General features: G+C 38.4%; 1 protein-coding gene across 1 annotated transcript; it reads left to right on the top strand.

Moving 5' to 3' along the window:
- The first annotated feature begins 4,957 nt into the window (after window positions 1-4,957).
- Window positions 4,958-13,872, top strand: LOC148852230 (wall-associated receptor kinase 5-like). Its single transcript, XM_088945757.1, has 4 exons — window positions 4,958-5,561; window positions 5,814-5,981; window positions 11,259-11,723; window positions 12,579-13,872. The coding sequence occupies exons 1-4, from the start codon at window positions 4,958-4,960 to the stop codon at window positions 13,727-13,729; spliced, it is 2,388 nt and encodes a 795-aa protein (XP_088801883.1). The 3' UTR covers window positions 13,730-13,872.
- The last annotated feature ends 1,808 nt before the right edge of the window (window positions 13,873-15,680 follow it).

Genomic DNA, 15,680 nt, shown 5'->3' with positions numbered 1-15,680 from the left:
CTGGGTTTGGGCCCAAAACTTTGGGTTTTCTTAACGATTAGGCTGGGCTTGGTTATAGCGTTTGGGGAACTCGAGCCCAGTTGAAATCAATTTGATTTTATTTGAAATTAAGCCTGGACCAAATATATATATATATATATATATACATACATACATACACATATAGATACATTATTTGCATATATACATACATGCATACACTATCCAGGCCCAACCCAAATGCATTAATTTTTAGTAAGGTATAAACTTGAATTGAACAGATAACCTTGGGCTCAGGTTTGAGTGCATGATTTGTCCTTGTACACGGTCTTTGTGGTTTGGATTTATGGTTCCCCCACCCCCCTTTTACACGCCCTTTTTTGTTTGTTTGTTTGTATATCATCCTATCCCTTGTTAATGGTATTTCTGTTGACTGCTTGGATTGATGGTCCATCGTCATCTCCTCTCCTTCGGTGTCACTTTCGCTCCTTTTAAGACATAGAAGAAGATTGAAAGGGAGTACCATTGACTTGACTTATGAATAAATACCATCACCTAGAAAAAAAACCCTAAGAGAAGTAATTAATCAATGGCAAACTCTTATAAAATGTTAAATAATAGTTTCAGCAATTCCTTATCCCATAAAAGGGGCTTGAACTCTATATTTTCCATTCACAAAATATTTAATTAACGCTCAAATCTGTCCTCTTCTCGACCACTAATGTGACGTGACAGTGGAAAAAAATGAAAAAACATTATAAATTCCATGCATTCAATGAAATGAATTGATAAATCATTTTGGAATGCTGAAATATTAATTCCAGAGTGGACAATATTCTGAGGGATAGAGTCCTTAAAAAGAAAACAAAGGTTAGGACCCATTTTCTTTTAGGTTTGGGGATTTGCAGTTACATTTCACGTATTTCATTCCATGAAATTAATTGTTACGCGAATCCTGTCAATTTGTTATTTCATTATTGGGATGAAATAGGTTTTTTATGCTTTGAAAGATACCAACATTTGTGTACAAGAGACTCCTGGGGCGGATTTTTTCAAATGAGGATATCTGGTGAAAAACCTATCTCCACAACCAAATTAATACCACACACGAAAGCCCAAGCTTCTACGGTTCGTTATCAACAGTTACCAAACAATGTGTCGGAATAGTGAATCTTTAATAGCAAAACCCGCTCCAGCACACTCATTCAACTATCATCTAGCAATGATTCTGGGTTGCGTTTTAGTAAAACTCGGAATTTTTTGTCAAAAACAATGTTCACGTCAAAACTGTTCGTTCTGGTCGATCAGATCATTGTCTGTTCGACAGGGTAACCAGGTTATAGGTCATACGTTAAATATGTATGCAAACTTTTAGAGGCCATGATGTTTAGGTGATTTTTTTTTTTTTTTTACTTTTATTTTGGGTAACATTTTGAGATCCATGCATCTCAAGGTTCCAATGGAGCGTTGTGTTGCTATTTTTACAAATATAATATATATAAAGTAACATATATATTATATTCATAATATAATTATATATTATTTATTGATAAAACATCTCAAGGTTCCAATGGAGGATTATTTTTTTAATAGGGAATTTTAGCTAAAAAGGTAATAACACCCAAAAATAATCAAATGGGCTTTGATATCACTATTGTTAGGACTTGGGACTTAGGATGTGAGAGAGAATAAACTAGGTAAGATAGAGTGGTAGCAAATGGTAAAAGCTGAAGATGTTGGGAAAATGGGAATTTGTATTGGCTTGTCCTCAAATGTACAAACTTAGTCCTATTTACAGTGGAAAGAAATCGGTGGAGCAAAAGCCAACCGACATTCTAGATAATTTCTTTACATTTTCTAGAGGCGTAGAGATTTAATTTCTAAGGAGTGCGTTTAGGGTTGATGAACTCGAATTTGAATGTGGTTAGTTGTCGTTCGTTGGATTGAGCTCCTCTTATCATTCTTTTATCTTGTGTCCCTCCAATTTGGGTTTCGATTTTGACTATTGATCATTCGTTTCACCCAAAGCCTGCAACAACTTTGTTTCTTTCAGAAGCTATTCAAGGGCATAGAAAGAGAGTGAGGTTATGCATGTTTCTTGGATTCCTTGGATTTGGTGGGTTTTCCCATCTTGAGTGGTTAAGAAGCTCCACTTCATCAGCAGCATTGTTCTCCTTCTTGTTCACCAACTTTTAGCATCAGCAGCATTCTTCTAGTCTCCCATCTTGAGTCCTTTAGCAATTTCTCTCTCTTCCCCTTGCAATCGTTAGAACAAGTTGAACAGGTTGAGTTTCGGGAGGTTGTGATTTGTCCATGGGTGCAACTGGAGCGGGCCTAATTAGAGTCTGAACTAATCTAACCTACAAATTTACATGAACTAGGAATGGATTTTTGGTCCTCAGACTTGGACTGATCTTGGTCTCAGGCTGGGTTTAGTGTACAAACTGGGCTTGGGCCTCAAACCCAATTCTTAGAATTGGGCCACAAACCCAATTCGTATTTAGGGACAGACATTTCTCCCTCATTGGGGGAGCAGCGAAACATTGACGCTGCAATAATGTTAAATTTACACACATTAATTAAAGAAATATATATTTCTCAAACTCTCCACCGTATGAAAAGTAATCCAAAACTTGGTATTATGAATGCGATAATAAATGTAACAGATAGGACAACCAGCGACTCCTTTTTCTTTGTGGTTTCAATATATGCTTTGATCGTATTGCACAAGCTTTGTTTGGAGTTTGGACCCCTTTACACGCCTTTGTTTGGACTTTGGAGCTCATCCTATCCCTATGCCTACGGTTTGTGATTTGAATTTGTCCTTGTTCATCGTGATCTTCTCACAAAAGAAAAAGAAAAAGCAAATAATAAGTCAATAGCAGACTCTTAAAAGAATGTTAAAGAATAGTTCCAATAATTGGTTATCCGATAAAAGGGCTTGAACTCTAAGTTTTTCATCCACAGAAACTATATTTAATGCTTAAATCTCTTACTTTCTTACAATTATTATTTTTTTTCAAATTTGTCCTCTTCTCTACCACTAATACTAATAATGCATGCTCATTTCGTGTATTACATTCCATGAAATTATTTCTACACAAAATAATGCATGCTCATAACAAATTACGTGAAGAATCACTTTAATTTCTAATTCCAAATACATGGTTTTGTGAAATTCGATAGTCAACATCCTAATGAAAGATAATATGATCTTAGCAATTTATTATTTTATTATCGGAATGAAATAGTTTAATTTCTATGCTTTGGAAGAAATGTTCAGAGTCATCGAGCATTTGCTTGTTGCCCGTGACCTATGATATAATATTATTTTATATGATCTTTCTTCAAGTCTCAAATATATCAGACCTAAGATAATTAATCCGTTAAAATAATTTCTTGCTCACTGCAATCACCTCCATTCGTCACAAGTATCTCTATCTTGCAAATTATTGTTTTCAATTAATTTTCATGCTTCCTCCAAAATTACTCTTCATTTAACCCTAACTGTTTATCTCTCTCTCCCCTCTCCCCTCTCCCCCTTTAAAGAGAAAATAGGTCATCCCCTTGTTTTTCTTTCTTCCATTCTTTTTTTTATTAATTAATAAATGGTATATAAAAAATTTTTCTTCATATTAATTATTTGAATTTTAAATATATCATAGTTTAGATAGAAATTGAAAATTATCAAAGTAATAATATAATTAAAAATAAACTTAAATATTTATTATTCAATTATGACAACATGGGTTTTCTTGAAATGTTGGATCATTGATCCACCATTTATATAAGAAAATAGCATTGCTTTTGGATTAGTTTTAAATTAGGAAAATTATAGTTAGAGCCAGATGTACATATAAAATTAGGCTACGAATTGGTCCATAAACCAACAAAACTTTAACAACCAGGTCTACATTTCTAATTATAAAAAATCTTGCCATGTCATGGAAGGCTTATGTGGTTGTTGCCAACATGGGAATCTTAATCTATGTTTGATACAACAAAAAACTTATATTGAAATTGTCCTTTAATTTTGGGTGATTGGCCATAAAATTTACATCAACCGGAGAATGATATGAATCAATGTGGTTTGGTACAATTAGCAAAAGAAGACAAAAAGTGCTGATGATGAGACAGATGCCTAGGCTTTGTTTAAATGACAAGCATTCCATCAGCGGTGGTTGATGACTTTCTTTAGCCAAGGGGGAAGGTGATGATCTAGAAGTTTTGTACTTGTCAAATCTCCAAACCATTACATGTCAAGATCTGTTTCCAAAGTTTGATTTTTCCTTTGGTGTGCCTTGGGGGTAAGGATGAATGTGCCTTTGGAGGTGGTAAATTCGAATCCGAATCTGGTTATTTTTGGTTCATTGGATTGAATTCCTTTTATCATGCCTTTGTCTTGTTTCCCTCCAATTTTGTTCTCGACTTTGACTACTGACCAGTCGTTTCACCTAAACGCTGCAATAGCCTTGTTCCATTCACAAGGTTTGGTTCTAGTAGGCCTTGTATTGTAGTGCTTGAAAGCTATTCAAAGGCCTAGAAAGAAGGGCGAGTGTGATTCAAGTTTGGCGGATTCCTTGGCTTTGGCGGCCTTCTTTTCCCATTTCGAGCGCCAAAGAAGCTCCACCTCATCAGGAACATTCTTCTACTCTCTCAGTTGAATCGTTTGAGCAAGTTGGTGTTTCCTTTGTAGATGGTCAGAAATCTCATTTTTACGATTGATTGAGATTTTGGGTTTTATTGGTTTGCCTTCTATGCGGCTACCTTTTTAGTATACTTGTTGAATGATTATGTGTTTTGTAAAAGGAAAATACTGGTGTGCTAAAACATTTTTAGTATATATGATGTAAAGTGAACTGTGGCCATTTCAGGAGGTTGAGATTTCTCCAATATCATTAGAGGTGCAACTGGAGTGGGCTTAATCAGAGCCTGAATTGATCTAGCCTGCAATTTTACTTGGGCTGCCAAATGCTACATGGACGCCGACAACAATTGGGACGGGAATGACGACTCTAAGGTTAGCTTTTCAAATGCATATAGGGTCTCCGATACCAGAAACAGATTGACCATTGTCGGTTGCGACACATCTGGTACTTTGTATGACTACAATGTCAAAGAGTTCTACGTGGGTTGCACCTCAAAATGCTTGAACGATACCAAAGTGATAATGGGCTTACCATGCAGTGGATTTGGATGCTGCCAGACCACGATACCCAAGGGTATCGCTGATTTTCAAATACAGATTCATAGCGTTTACAACTTCACATACACATGGAATGTTAGTAGATGTGGGTTGGCTGTTCTTATGTCCGACGCCCAGGATTCATTTGACTCACAAGTTTCACATCTCTGGGACATAAGAAACAATGTTGAATACCTTCTTAACGTTGGGATAAGGACTTCCATAGTACTGGACTGGGCAATTCGAAACCAGAGTTGCGAGGAAGCACAAAGAGACGTGACTGGGTATGCCTGTGGGAGTAACACCTATTGCACCAACTCCTCAAATGGCGCTGGATATCTTTGCAATTGTCTGCCAGGTTATCAAGGGAATCCCTATCTACACGATGGATGCCGAGGTATGGTATTCAGTTCAAAGAATTTATCTTCTTTTACTTTAAAATTCAAATACAAATATTAAAATTATGAAAGTAGCATGATAAATGCCTTGCTGTTTTGTGTCACATGGAACGGGTTCTATACGGGTTTTGTTCGACCTAAACCCGATCCTATGCGCAATAACACGACTTGACTAGTTGGAATAGGTTCACCAAACCCGACCTGACCCATCCAAATAATAATATATACCAGAATTCTTTTTGGGTACGTAGTGGTAGACGGGTCAATTGCTGCCAAGAGCAAGACATGTGAGAAGGCATCTATCAACTATGCATGCGGGAAGAACACCGACTGCTCCAACTCTACCAGCAGTCGTGGATACATCTGTCATTGTATGGAAGGTTATCATGGGAATCCTTATCTCTCCAACGGATGCCAAGGTATGTTGTCATTTATAACAATTCCAATGGATGCAAAGGTATGTGGTCATTTATAACAATTCCCTGTAAGAGAAATTTAGTACAATTGGAATAATTAGACTTCCTCTTGATTACACCATCTGAAAAACTTCTAATCAGTTAATTGGAATCGTAAATTTCATTTTTCCTATTTTTATATCATATCTTTTTCTATATCATAGCTAATTAGGTGTTATTTATTGGTCAAAACTTTTTCTATATCATATCTTTTCGTTTCCACTTAGACAAATTTAATTTTTTCATTTTGTAAAAAATGCATACTCAACAGTTAAGTTTTGATCTCCATCCTTATCCACCTCTCTTCATGGAAAATTTAGGCATTTCCAAGAAAGGTTCTGCGGTGGTAAAAGTAACCAATGAGGGGATTAGTGTGACAAGGGGTATACAAAAGAGAGGCCATTCTACGAAGGTACTAGGATGGAAAATTAGATTTGGAACCTTAGATTTGGAATCTTAGGACTCCCCTTTTGATAAGGAATTTCTCTATGCTCAAAGTCCCCAAAATTCCCGTATCTTTTTCACTTAAATCCCAAAATGCCCCTACTTTTTTTGAACTATTCTAACCTTACGCCTAAACCCTTGAGATGAAATGACTAATTGTGAATATTAGAACTACAACAACACGGATAGGAGAGGAAAGGGGATATGCACCACTTTCTTATTTCAATAGATGGAGTCTACATTGGTGAGACCTCAATGCTAAAGTAAATGTAAATGGTCATTTAAAATGAGGAATAGAGAACTACAACAATTGACAAGTATTGCCAAACAAAACAAAGAAGAAACCACTTTCTTATTGTAGTATTGCCGAACTACAATAATGCCGCCCGATCCTAGGTGGTGCAAGAATCGAGGTCATAGTCAAATAATCCTTGCTAACTGGGTGGAGACAAGGTAGAAGGAAGAAACCATGTTCCAAGATCTAAAATCAAGAAAGGAATCAGAGGCCCGAGGAGTTATCCCCGGGTAGACACTTTGACACTCAAGTTAGTAGAAAGCAGTGGGCTGTCAGGTCAGGTAGTTAGGGAATGGTGTTCGTTCGAGCAGAGCAATAGTATGGGAATTAAGAGTTGGATCCTTTACCTTGAGCAGGAGGTACATTTTTATAGTCTAAGATCCGTGACTTGGTCAAATGAGGCTCTTAGGGTTATAAGGATGAGGTTAACCACTGAAGTCGAGGAGTAAATGCTTGGTCGTGGGGGTGACGTGGAAGAGTTCTTAGGTTTTCGGCTAAGGAACTTGAAGTCAAAATTTAGAATACAAACACCACCTCCCCGTTCCAAAGTCGAGGAGTAAAGTGTTCGGCCTTGGTGTGGCATGGAAGAAGAGTTCTTTAGTCTTTGGTTGAGGAACTTAAAGTCAAAATTCAGAATATGAACACCACTCCCCCATTTCTGAAGTCGATGATTGAAGTGCTCGGCCTCGACGTGGCATGCTAGAGTTCATTGGTCTTCAAATGAGAAAGTTGAAGTTGAAATTCAGTTGGGCACTCAATTTGGGATGCATGACTCGAGGTTGGGCTGGTTTTCTTGGTTGGATCAGTTGGTTCAACGCAGATACCTTCTCTGCAAAAGGTTGTTAGAGGCATTGTTTCACTTCTCGAGGCTTTATGTGTGCAAAGGGCATAAATTCTTATTCATTTCCCAATCTTATCAAAGCAGCACTTCATCTTTTTCATTAATCTTGTCTTGATCTAGACTGTTAAGAACCCTTAAATGGGGGGAAGAGCATTTCCCTTTCGTCATTTGCAAAAGAAGTCACTTGAAGAGCTCGACAAAGAGTAGTCTTTGGTGCTCGATGTTTGCTTCAATTCTACGACCTTCCATTCTTATTGCTAGGTAGGATGTCTTCCTCGTCCTTTTGATCCTTTTCATCTTCCTCTAATTTGTCGTCTTAGTATAGTGCTTCCTCTTCTAAGTCCGAGTTGGGGTCTTACACCGAGGCTACTGACCTTGATGCTTCTGAGGTTGAGGGCCAGGGGGCTGAGGCCGAAGACTTCAAGGGGTTAGATTCTGAGAGGTTTACTGAGCCGAGGAAGCTAAGGTGGGGCTGTCATCTATTTAGGTCAATCTTCCTATGAGGAGGGGTCACCATTTTGGGACCACCCCATTATGTTTGGACCTTTGGGATATGGCTTGTATTCGAGCTCTGTACTACATTCTTGAGGAGTTTGAGCTCAAGTGTCCGAAGGCTGGTGAGGGGCCCACACATGCTTGGTCGGACGAGCTTTATGTGTATGAGAAGAGTTTAGAGTCTGGGCTAAGGTTCCCGTTGCATGAGGGAATAGTCGGCGTGTTTGAGTGGTACCGAGTGCTACCAATGCATTTGATGTCGAACTCCTTTAGATTCTTGATTGGACTCATCTCCTACTATTCTGTTCTTGATGTTGAGCTTACCTTGGGGATGGTTTCCTACTTCCTTCAACTGAAACACCACCAGCAGGGGTACCACTACTTCTCGGTGAGGCAGCACATCAAGGTGTTGGTCAGGACCTCATCCTCTGTAAAGCACTGGAAGGAGATGTTCTTCTTTGTGTGTTGTCCTAGAGGTTCACCTCTCCTGGCTGTGCTCCAAGAGCCAAGGACTAAGGCATTGCAGCTTGCGTTGGCCCGGCTTACTGAGGAGTAGAGGGCAGCGATAGGTATGATTGAGGAGATTGACGTGATGCGCTACATGTCTTTCTCGATGTTGATCCATGCCAGGCTAATGAGTGAGGAGGCTGGTTTGTTTTGTCACTTCAATTCTTTATCTATCAAACTCTTCTTTTCCGAGCTTACGACTTGTACTCGTTAAGTGCTTATTTAGGTGTAGGTGAGGACGTTGTTGCTCAGTTCAACGGCTTGAAGGAGTACTAGTATGCGATCAACAACTTTGTTGTGCATTCCTTTGAGATGGGATTCAACCTCTTTCGGAACAGGGTGTTATACCATTTCCCCAACATCGCTGAGGTTGCATAGGGCTGGGGCCCTTACGATGCTACCACTCCTCCTATAGAGGATAACACTGCAGCCATGGACATGCCTGAGGAGAATGAAGAGGCCGACTGCCCTGCCAAGGATTGAAATGCCTGTTGGTTGCTGCTGCTGATACTAGTCTGAGTTCATTTCTTGTTCTACTCCACTTTTGTTGCTATAGTGTTGACCATTCTTTTTCTTCTTTTCTTGTAGAAACAACTCAATATCCTAAGCCTAGAATTATGTACAAATCTTTGCTAATTAATGGAAGTATGTGATGTAATCGGTTCTGGTCACGTACCATTTTTTTATTTTTTGTTAAGTACCTCATCATTTGACCTGCTCCCAGGAGAGGATGGTAGAGCTCCCTGGTGGCGAACTACCTGGGAGAGAGCTATGTCGAGCTCCCTGATGGCGAAATACCTGGGGGAGAGCTATGCCGAGCACCCTGATGGCAAACTGCCTGGGGGAGAGTTATGCCGAGCTGGGGAGAGCTATGTTGAGCTCCCTGATGGCGAACTACCTGACTTGTCATTTGACCTGTTCCTAGGCGGCCTGTAACTCAGAGGATGGTGGAGCTCTCTAGTGTAGTCTGCATGAGGTGATCTCCTCTCCTTTGTAGGCAGCGGGAGCTAAGAGACCTGCGAGAACTCCATCTTTTCCTCCTCTTTGTAGGTGGTGGGAGCTGAGGGACCTGTGAGAACTGAATCAGAGGGCCCGGGGGTATTTACTCGGAGGGGACTCTCCAATCTTAAGTTAGCACTCTGATTGTAGAGAGCTTGAAGAGAGATGAGAGAGCTAGAGAGTAGGGATTACCTTCATTTCCTTTCTCTCTCCCTTGTCTTTGGGGGCCGGAGTCCTTATATAGCAGTGTCCTGTCAAATCAGGCGTAACAGCCTCTATCAAGTCAGTCATAATCGTCTCTATCTCTCTGCCACAGCCGTTACTGCCAGAGTTGAGGTGGCAGGTGCAGGCAGCTGTTGCAGAGTACAGCTCTGCCAGGCAAGGGACAGCTCTCAGGGCTGGTAGGCACGGCGCCGCCTGGCGAGAGACGCAGGCGCAGGTCTTCGGATTTGTCAGGTACGATTGTCAGGCAGGAGATCTTCCTACGATATGCCGAACTACTCTTCTGTACCGATCTACCCTGCGAGTGGCGAGCTGTGGGGGAGAGCTATGCCGAGCTGCTTGTACCGAGCTGCCTGTGGCGAGCTGTGGCAAGCTCTGCCGAGCTGCCTGTGGCGAGCTATGCCGAGCTGTCTGTAAGTGGCAAGCTCTGTCTAGCTTCCCGAGCTGCCCAGTTGTCAAGAGGCTGCACTTGGTTGGCATGAGGTGCCAGGTGTCACAATTTCACTAGAGGGCCAAATCCGCCCTCATCAGTTTGCTTTTTGGTCCTGAGCTTGTGTGCTACCCTTTTTCTCTTTCTTTTTAAGGTGCAGGCCTTGGTCTTACCATGGTCGAGGTCAGGAGTGGTTGAGATCTTTTGTCTTCGGCTTGCTTGTCTGAAGTGTCTTCCGAGATCTCATCTCAGGGATGCTTAGTTACTAATCCCAGGAGCTTTCGACTCTTTGTGGACTGGCCATTCCTCAACTAGCTCTGGGAAGTGGGGACTAATAAAAGTAATTGAGAAGAGAATTTAAGAGAGATATATTTTAGGTAATTGCGATGGAAAGAGGCTTTAGAGAGAGATATTTTAGGTAATTGGAAAGTGGGTTCTAATAAAAGTAAGGCTCCTTAGTGATGTGACTTAATGTAAAGGATAGGGAGGGATAATGAAGAGAGAGAGAGATAGAGTTAAGGAGGAGGCGGGAAAGGGGAATGAGAAAGGAAGGCTCCTTGTGGGGGGTTGATTTGAACTCACATAAGATCATTATTAAATCCTTTTCAAAATTACATAAAAAATCCTTTTTAAACTGGAAAGTAAACAGAAATATGCTTTAACTATGATTTTCAATACCGGACCGGATTGAACGGTTGGAACGAAAAAACCGGGAACTGGTCACCTGACCTGACTGGCTCTGTTGTCCCCCAAGACCGCTTTTTTCTCTAAAACCGTTGATTTTAGTCAACAAACCATTGAACCGGCCAGTTAATTGTTTGAACCATTCAAACGATTTTGACCATTTTCCAATTTCTTTAATTTTTAAAATTATTTTTGTCAGAAGGAACCGCCTCAGACTATTCAAAGCGGTAACCGGACCCCTAACCGCTTCGGTTTTAAAAACCAAGGCTTTAACCGTGTTACTTTACCTTGTCTCATAACAACTTGTGATGATGACAATTGCAGCAGTCTTTCCAACATCTCCAGAGACAAAGCTAGGTTGTCAAAGTAAATGCGGAAATGTCAGCATCCCGTACCCGTTTGGCCTCGTTGGAGATGATCCAAGCTGTTATAGAGATGAATTCAAGTTGTTGTGCAATACAGCCTCTGACCATCCGCAACTGATGATGTATGGCCCTGATTATGATGAATATGGTGACAAAATTGTGTTGAACATATCACTGCAAGGTGAATTAACTTTCTCCTATCGGGCTGCTGTCGACTGTGATATGTTCAACACAATTTTGTTTATTATCGTTCTTTTGCCAGATGTAAACGAATGTGATGATCCAAAAGGAAATCCTTGCATAGGAACTTGCATTAATACAAGTAGATCATACAATTGCCCATGTCCAAAGGGTACGCATGGTGATGGTAAGAAAGATGGGCAAGGTTGCAAGAAAGCTTTCCCTGTAATTAAGGTCATCCTAGGTAATTCTCTTGTCCTTATGCAATTTTCTGCAGGCATGCAGTAGCAAATTTCTCGCTTCTGTAGTTACATTTTGATCTTTGAACACACAACACCACCTCAAGTGCAACTTTTCACATGAAAGAAAACGAGTTCTTATGTTTTACAAGCTGACTACAAACGATAAAAAATTTCTTTTTTCTAGGTTAGAGGTTTGGGAGTGAATTAGAAATGTTATTACTTCAAAATCTATCTCACATTTAAACAATATTTTAGCTAGCAAAATAGCACCGGTTCTCAGTATTGATCCCACTAATAAATTTTAATTTTCTTATCAAAAAAAAAATTAATCCCATTACTTTTTTCAAAATGAATACAATGCTGAACAACACCTAGCAGAGGAGTGCTTCAGTTAACATGAACAATGGATTTCTCTAATTCATCATATGGGATCTATTATATACTTGGTAATAAAAGAAAATTGGTATCCAGCTAATCCCTACTATATACAGACCATAAAACATATGGGTCTGCCTTGCCTGCCTCTTCCCTGAGCTCGGTATTCTTGGAACCTCTTGCAATAATATTTCAGATCCACCCTTTTGTATAAATGTCTGCCAGCCATTTTAATTAGCTTCATAGCTACTTCCAGGAAGTCCCTCAATCATGTATATGTCCGGGATGTTGTAAGGGTTAAACCAAAAATCAGAAAAAATAAATATTACATAGATTCTGTCAGCTCTATGATTAGTTTTTCTTTTCATAAAAAAGGTCATTTTATTAGTCAACTTATGAGATGTTGTTCCTTGAGAAAATTACAACATATATAACAGTGGTTATTCTGTCATTAACTAATGATTGATATATATTCTATGCAGGTATAAGCTTTGGCATCTTCTTGTTACTCATCTGTATTTCTTGGCTGTACTTGATCATAAGGAAAAGAAAGCTCATGAGATTGAAAGAGAAATACTTTGAGCAAAATGGTGGCTTCCTTTTACAACAACAATTATCTAATGGAGGTTCAAATCTCTTAAAAATTTTCTCAACCGAAGAGTTAAAGTTAGCAACCAATAATTATAATGAAGAGTGCGTCATAGGCCAAGGTGGACAAGGTACGGTTTACAAAGGCATTTTACCTAATCATCAAGCTGTTGCCATTAAAATGTCTAGAATAATGGATGCTAGTCAAATGGAGCAATTCATAAATGAGGTTGTCATTTTAACTCAAATTAATCACCGCAACGTGGTAAAACTCTTGGGGTGTTGTTTAGAGACTGAAGTACCTTTGTTGGTTTATGAATATATCTCCAATGGAACCCTTTTTCACCATATTCATCAAAACAATGGCATTTTGCTTTCGTGGGAAGATCGATTGAGGATTGCAACAGAAACAGCTAGCGCATTTGCCTATCTTCACTCCAAAGTCTCTATACCAATTATTCATAGGGACATCGATGAAAAATATATTGCAAAAATTTCTGATTTTGGAGTTTCCAAGTTACTTCCTACGGATCAATCTCAAATAACCACATTGGTTCAAGGGACATTGGGATATTTGGACCCAGAATATTTCCACACAAGTCAATTGACAGAGAAAAGTGATGTTTATAGCTTTGGAGTGGTTCTTGTAGAGCTCTTAACAGGTAAAAAACCTCTTTCTTTTGAAAGACCACAAGAACAAAGAAACTTGGCTACATATTTCATTTCATCAATGAATGAAAATCGTCTTTTTGAACTAATTGAAGATCGATTTGTGGATGAGAAAAATGTTGACGAACTTTGTGTGGTTGCTAAGGTTGCAAAAAGATGCCTCAGTCTAAAAGGTGAAGAAAGGCCCACAATGGAAGAAGTTGCAATGGAGCTACAAAACTTGAAAAGGATGAGAAAACAACCATGGGTTCAACCGATAGAAGAAGAGAGTGTGAGCTTATTATCTGAACCTTCAGAATTCTATCATGTTGGTGATACATCTGAGCAGTCTTCTTTGCAAAGAGATACGATATTGTTCATGAATTTCCCTCGTTGAGCAATAATGTAGGACATCCCTTAGGTCTAATGTTCTTTTCCTATCATTATAGCAATATTGAAATAAGGATTTGATCATCTCCATTAAACTATTTATATATTTCACTTCATGTTGTACCAACTATAAAATCTTAGGAAGCTGATTACAAGAGAATTCTTTCATGTTTGAGTATCTAGAAGCAAACACTTTTTGCAATAAAATGCAGTAAAGCTTACTTTTGTATCTAATCCACTCTCTAATGAAAAAATGATCCATTGTTTGGTACAATATGGTTAAATTATAAGTTGACAAGTATGAGAACATGGATTCAACCAGCCATACTTTGCATGACACATAATAAGATGTTTCCCCTTCCTTCTATTATTGGTTTTCGTTTTCTCTTTCATTTGTTTCTCCTCAATGTTGGATGTGAGGGGATAATGTTAGAGAACAAAAACATATTGGGGACCATGTCTAATTGCGAAGTTGTTAAAAATGAGTTGGTTTTAGCTTTTAAGCTATTTTCTTAAAACTAAAGTTATTATATGGTTAACGGTTTGGGCCGGTAGACGGATTTAGGTGAATCCATTTAACTTTATTTAAATAGGTCATTAATGAATTGACGAATTAGATAGGTTATATTGAAACTCAACCCAAACCCAAACCCACCCAATTGCCACCCCTACGTTAATCACCATAGGAGAGGAGGATTAGGTAATGGTGCTGAGCTACCAGAATTAGAGGCGGTTGATCAAGTGTCAAAAACTGGGGGTTTATTTTTAAAAAAGTCGAGCAGGAAGCCATGCATTCGTCAAGCACAGCCCAAAAGCAAAAGGGTTCAAGTTGCTAGGTGTCGATGAATGGTTGTATGGATGGAGTTGTTGTTGTTAAGGGGCGGGATCAGTACTTCTGTACCTTGGGCTGATGTATCTTGTATACTGTACATATATTCTTTTTTGTTTTGGTAAAAATAATCCAAGCATGCATTATTTTTGGGTTTTCTTAGTACTTAGATAAAAATTATTAAGATTGAAGCTGAATGGCTATGGGGATGGGCTACCCACATTGTATAGCCTAATGAACCAAAAAAACATAAAAGATCTCAGGCCAAATCATTATAGTGTATTAATAGTTTTTAAGGTTTCCTAGCCCAGCCTAACCCACACCCCCAAGCATAATAATGTTTGTTTAGGCTTGGGATAGGTACCGGATTGCCTATGTTAACTAAGCTATGATTCTTTTACAAATTAAAATTTCTACGTAATTTTAGTTTATTATAAAAAATATATAAAATTTCTGATCTATATATTTATATGAAACTTGTTATCTAAATATATATTTATATAACTAAGGTTCAAAATATTGATACATATCAGGCTACATCGACTGATACGTATCGTATCGTGTTTGGGTCGATAAGTGGTTCAGAAGATAGATTGCCCTTAAACCAGCCCCTATGAACCATATTTGAAAAAAAAAAAATAACAAAAAAAAGAGTACCGATACAGTGTATACACACTATCGACATATCACCCCTGTATCAATATTTTGAACCTCATATATAACTTCCAGGTTAAGCTTAGGGGTTGCTTAGCTTGGACCTACCTAGTAGGGCCATTAATAGACTCCAAAAGTCTGATACCAGATTTGACTCTAAATCTGAAAATCCTGGATTTGGATGTTAGAACTAGTATGTAATTAATAATTGGATCAAATGTGGATTTAACATCATTCAGTCTGCCTAAAATCCAAGTTCAATAAAAATTATTATTTTATGTATATATGTAGTATAATTATGTATACATAAAGATATTATGTACAATTATATAAATTTATAATTGATAAATTTAATATTTTATATTTATATACATTTATTATACATATACACTTTAAAATAATTAACATTTTAAAACTTTTTTTTGTCATTTTAAACACAATAAAATGGTTGTAGATTAAATTTGCATTTGATCCC

This window comes from Nelumbo lutea, chromosome 5 (genome assembly GCF_056320005.1).
Source record: "Nelumbo lutea isolate HS-2025 chromosome 5, American lotus-T2T, whole genome shotgun sequence".
NCBI lineage: Eukaryota > Viridiplantae > Streptophyta > Magnoliopsida > Proteales > Nelumbonaceae > Nelumbo > Nelumbo lutea.
This window is presented reverse-complemented; position numbering and strand designations above follow the sequence as displayed.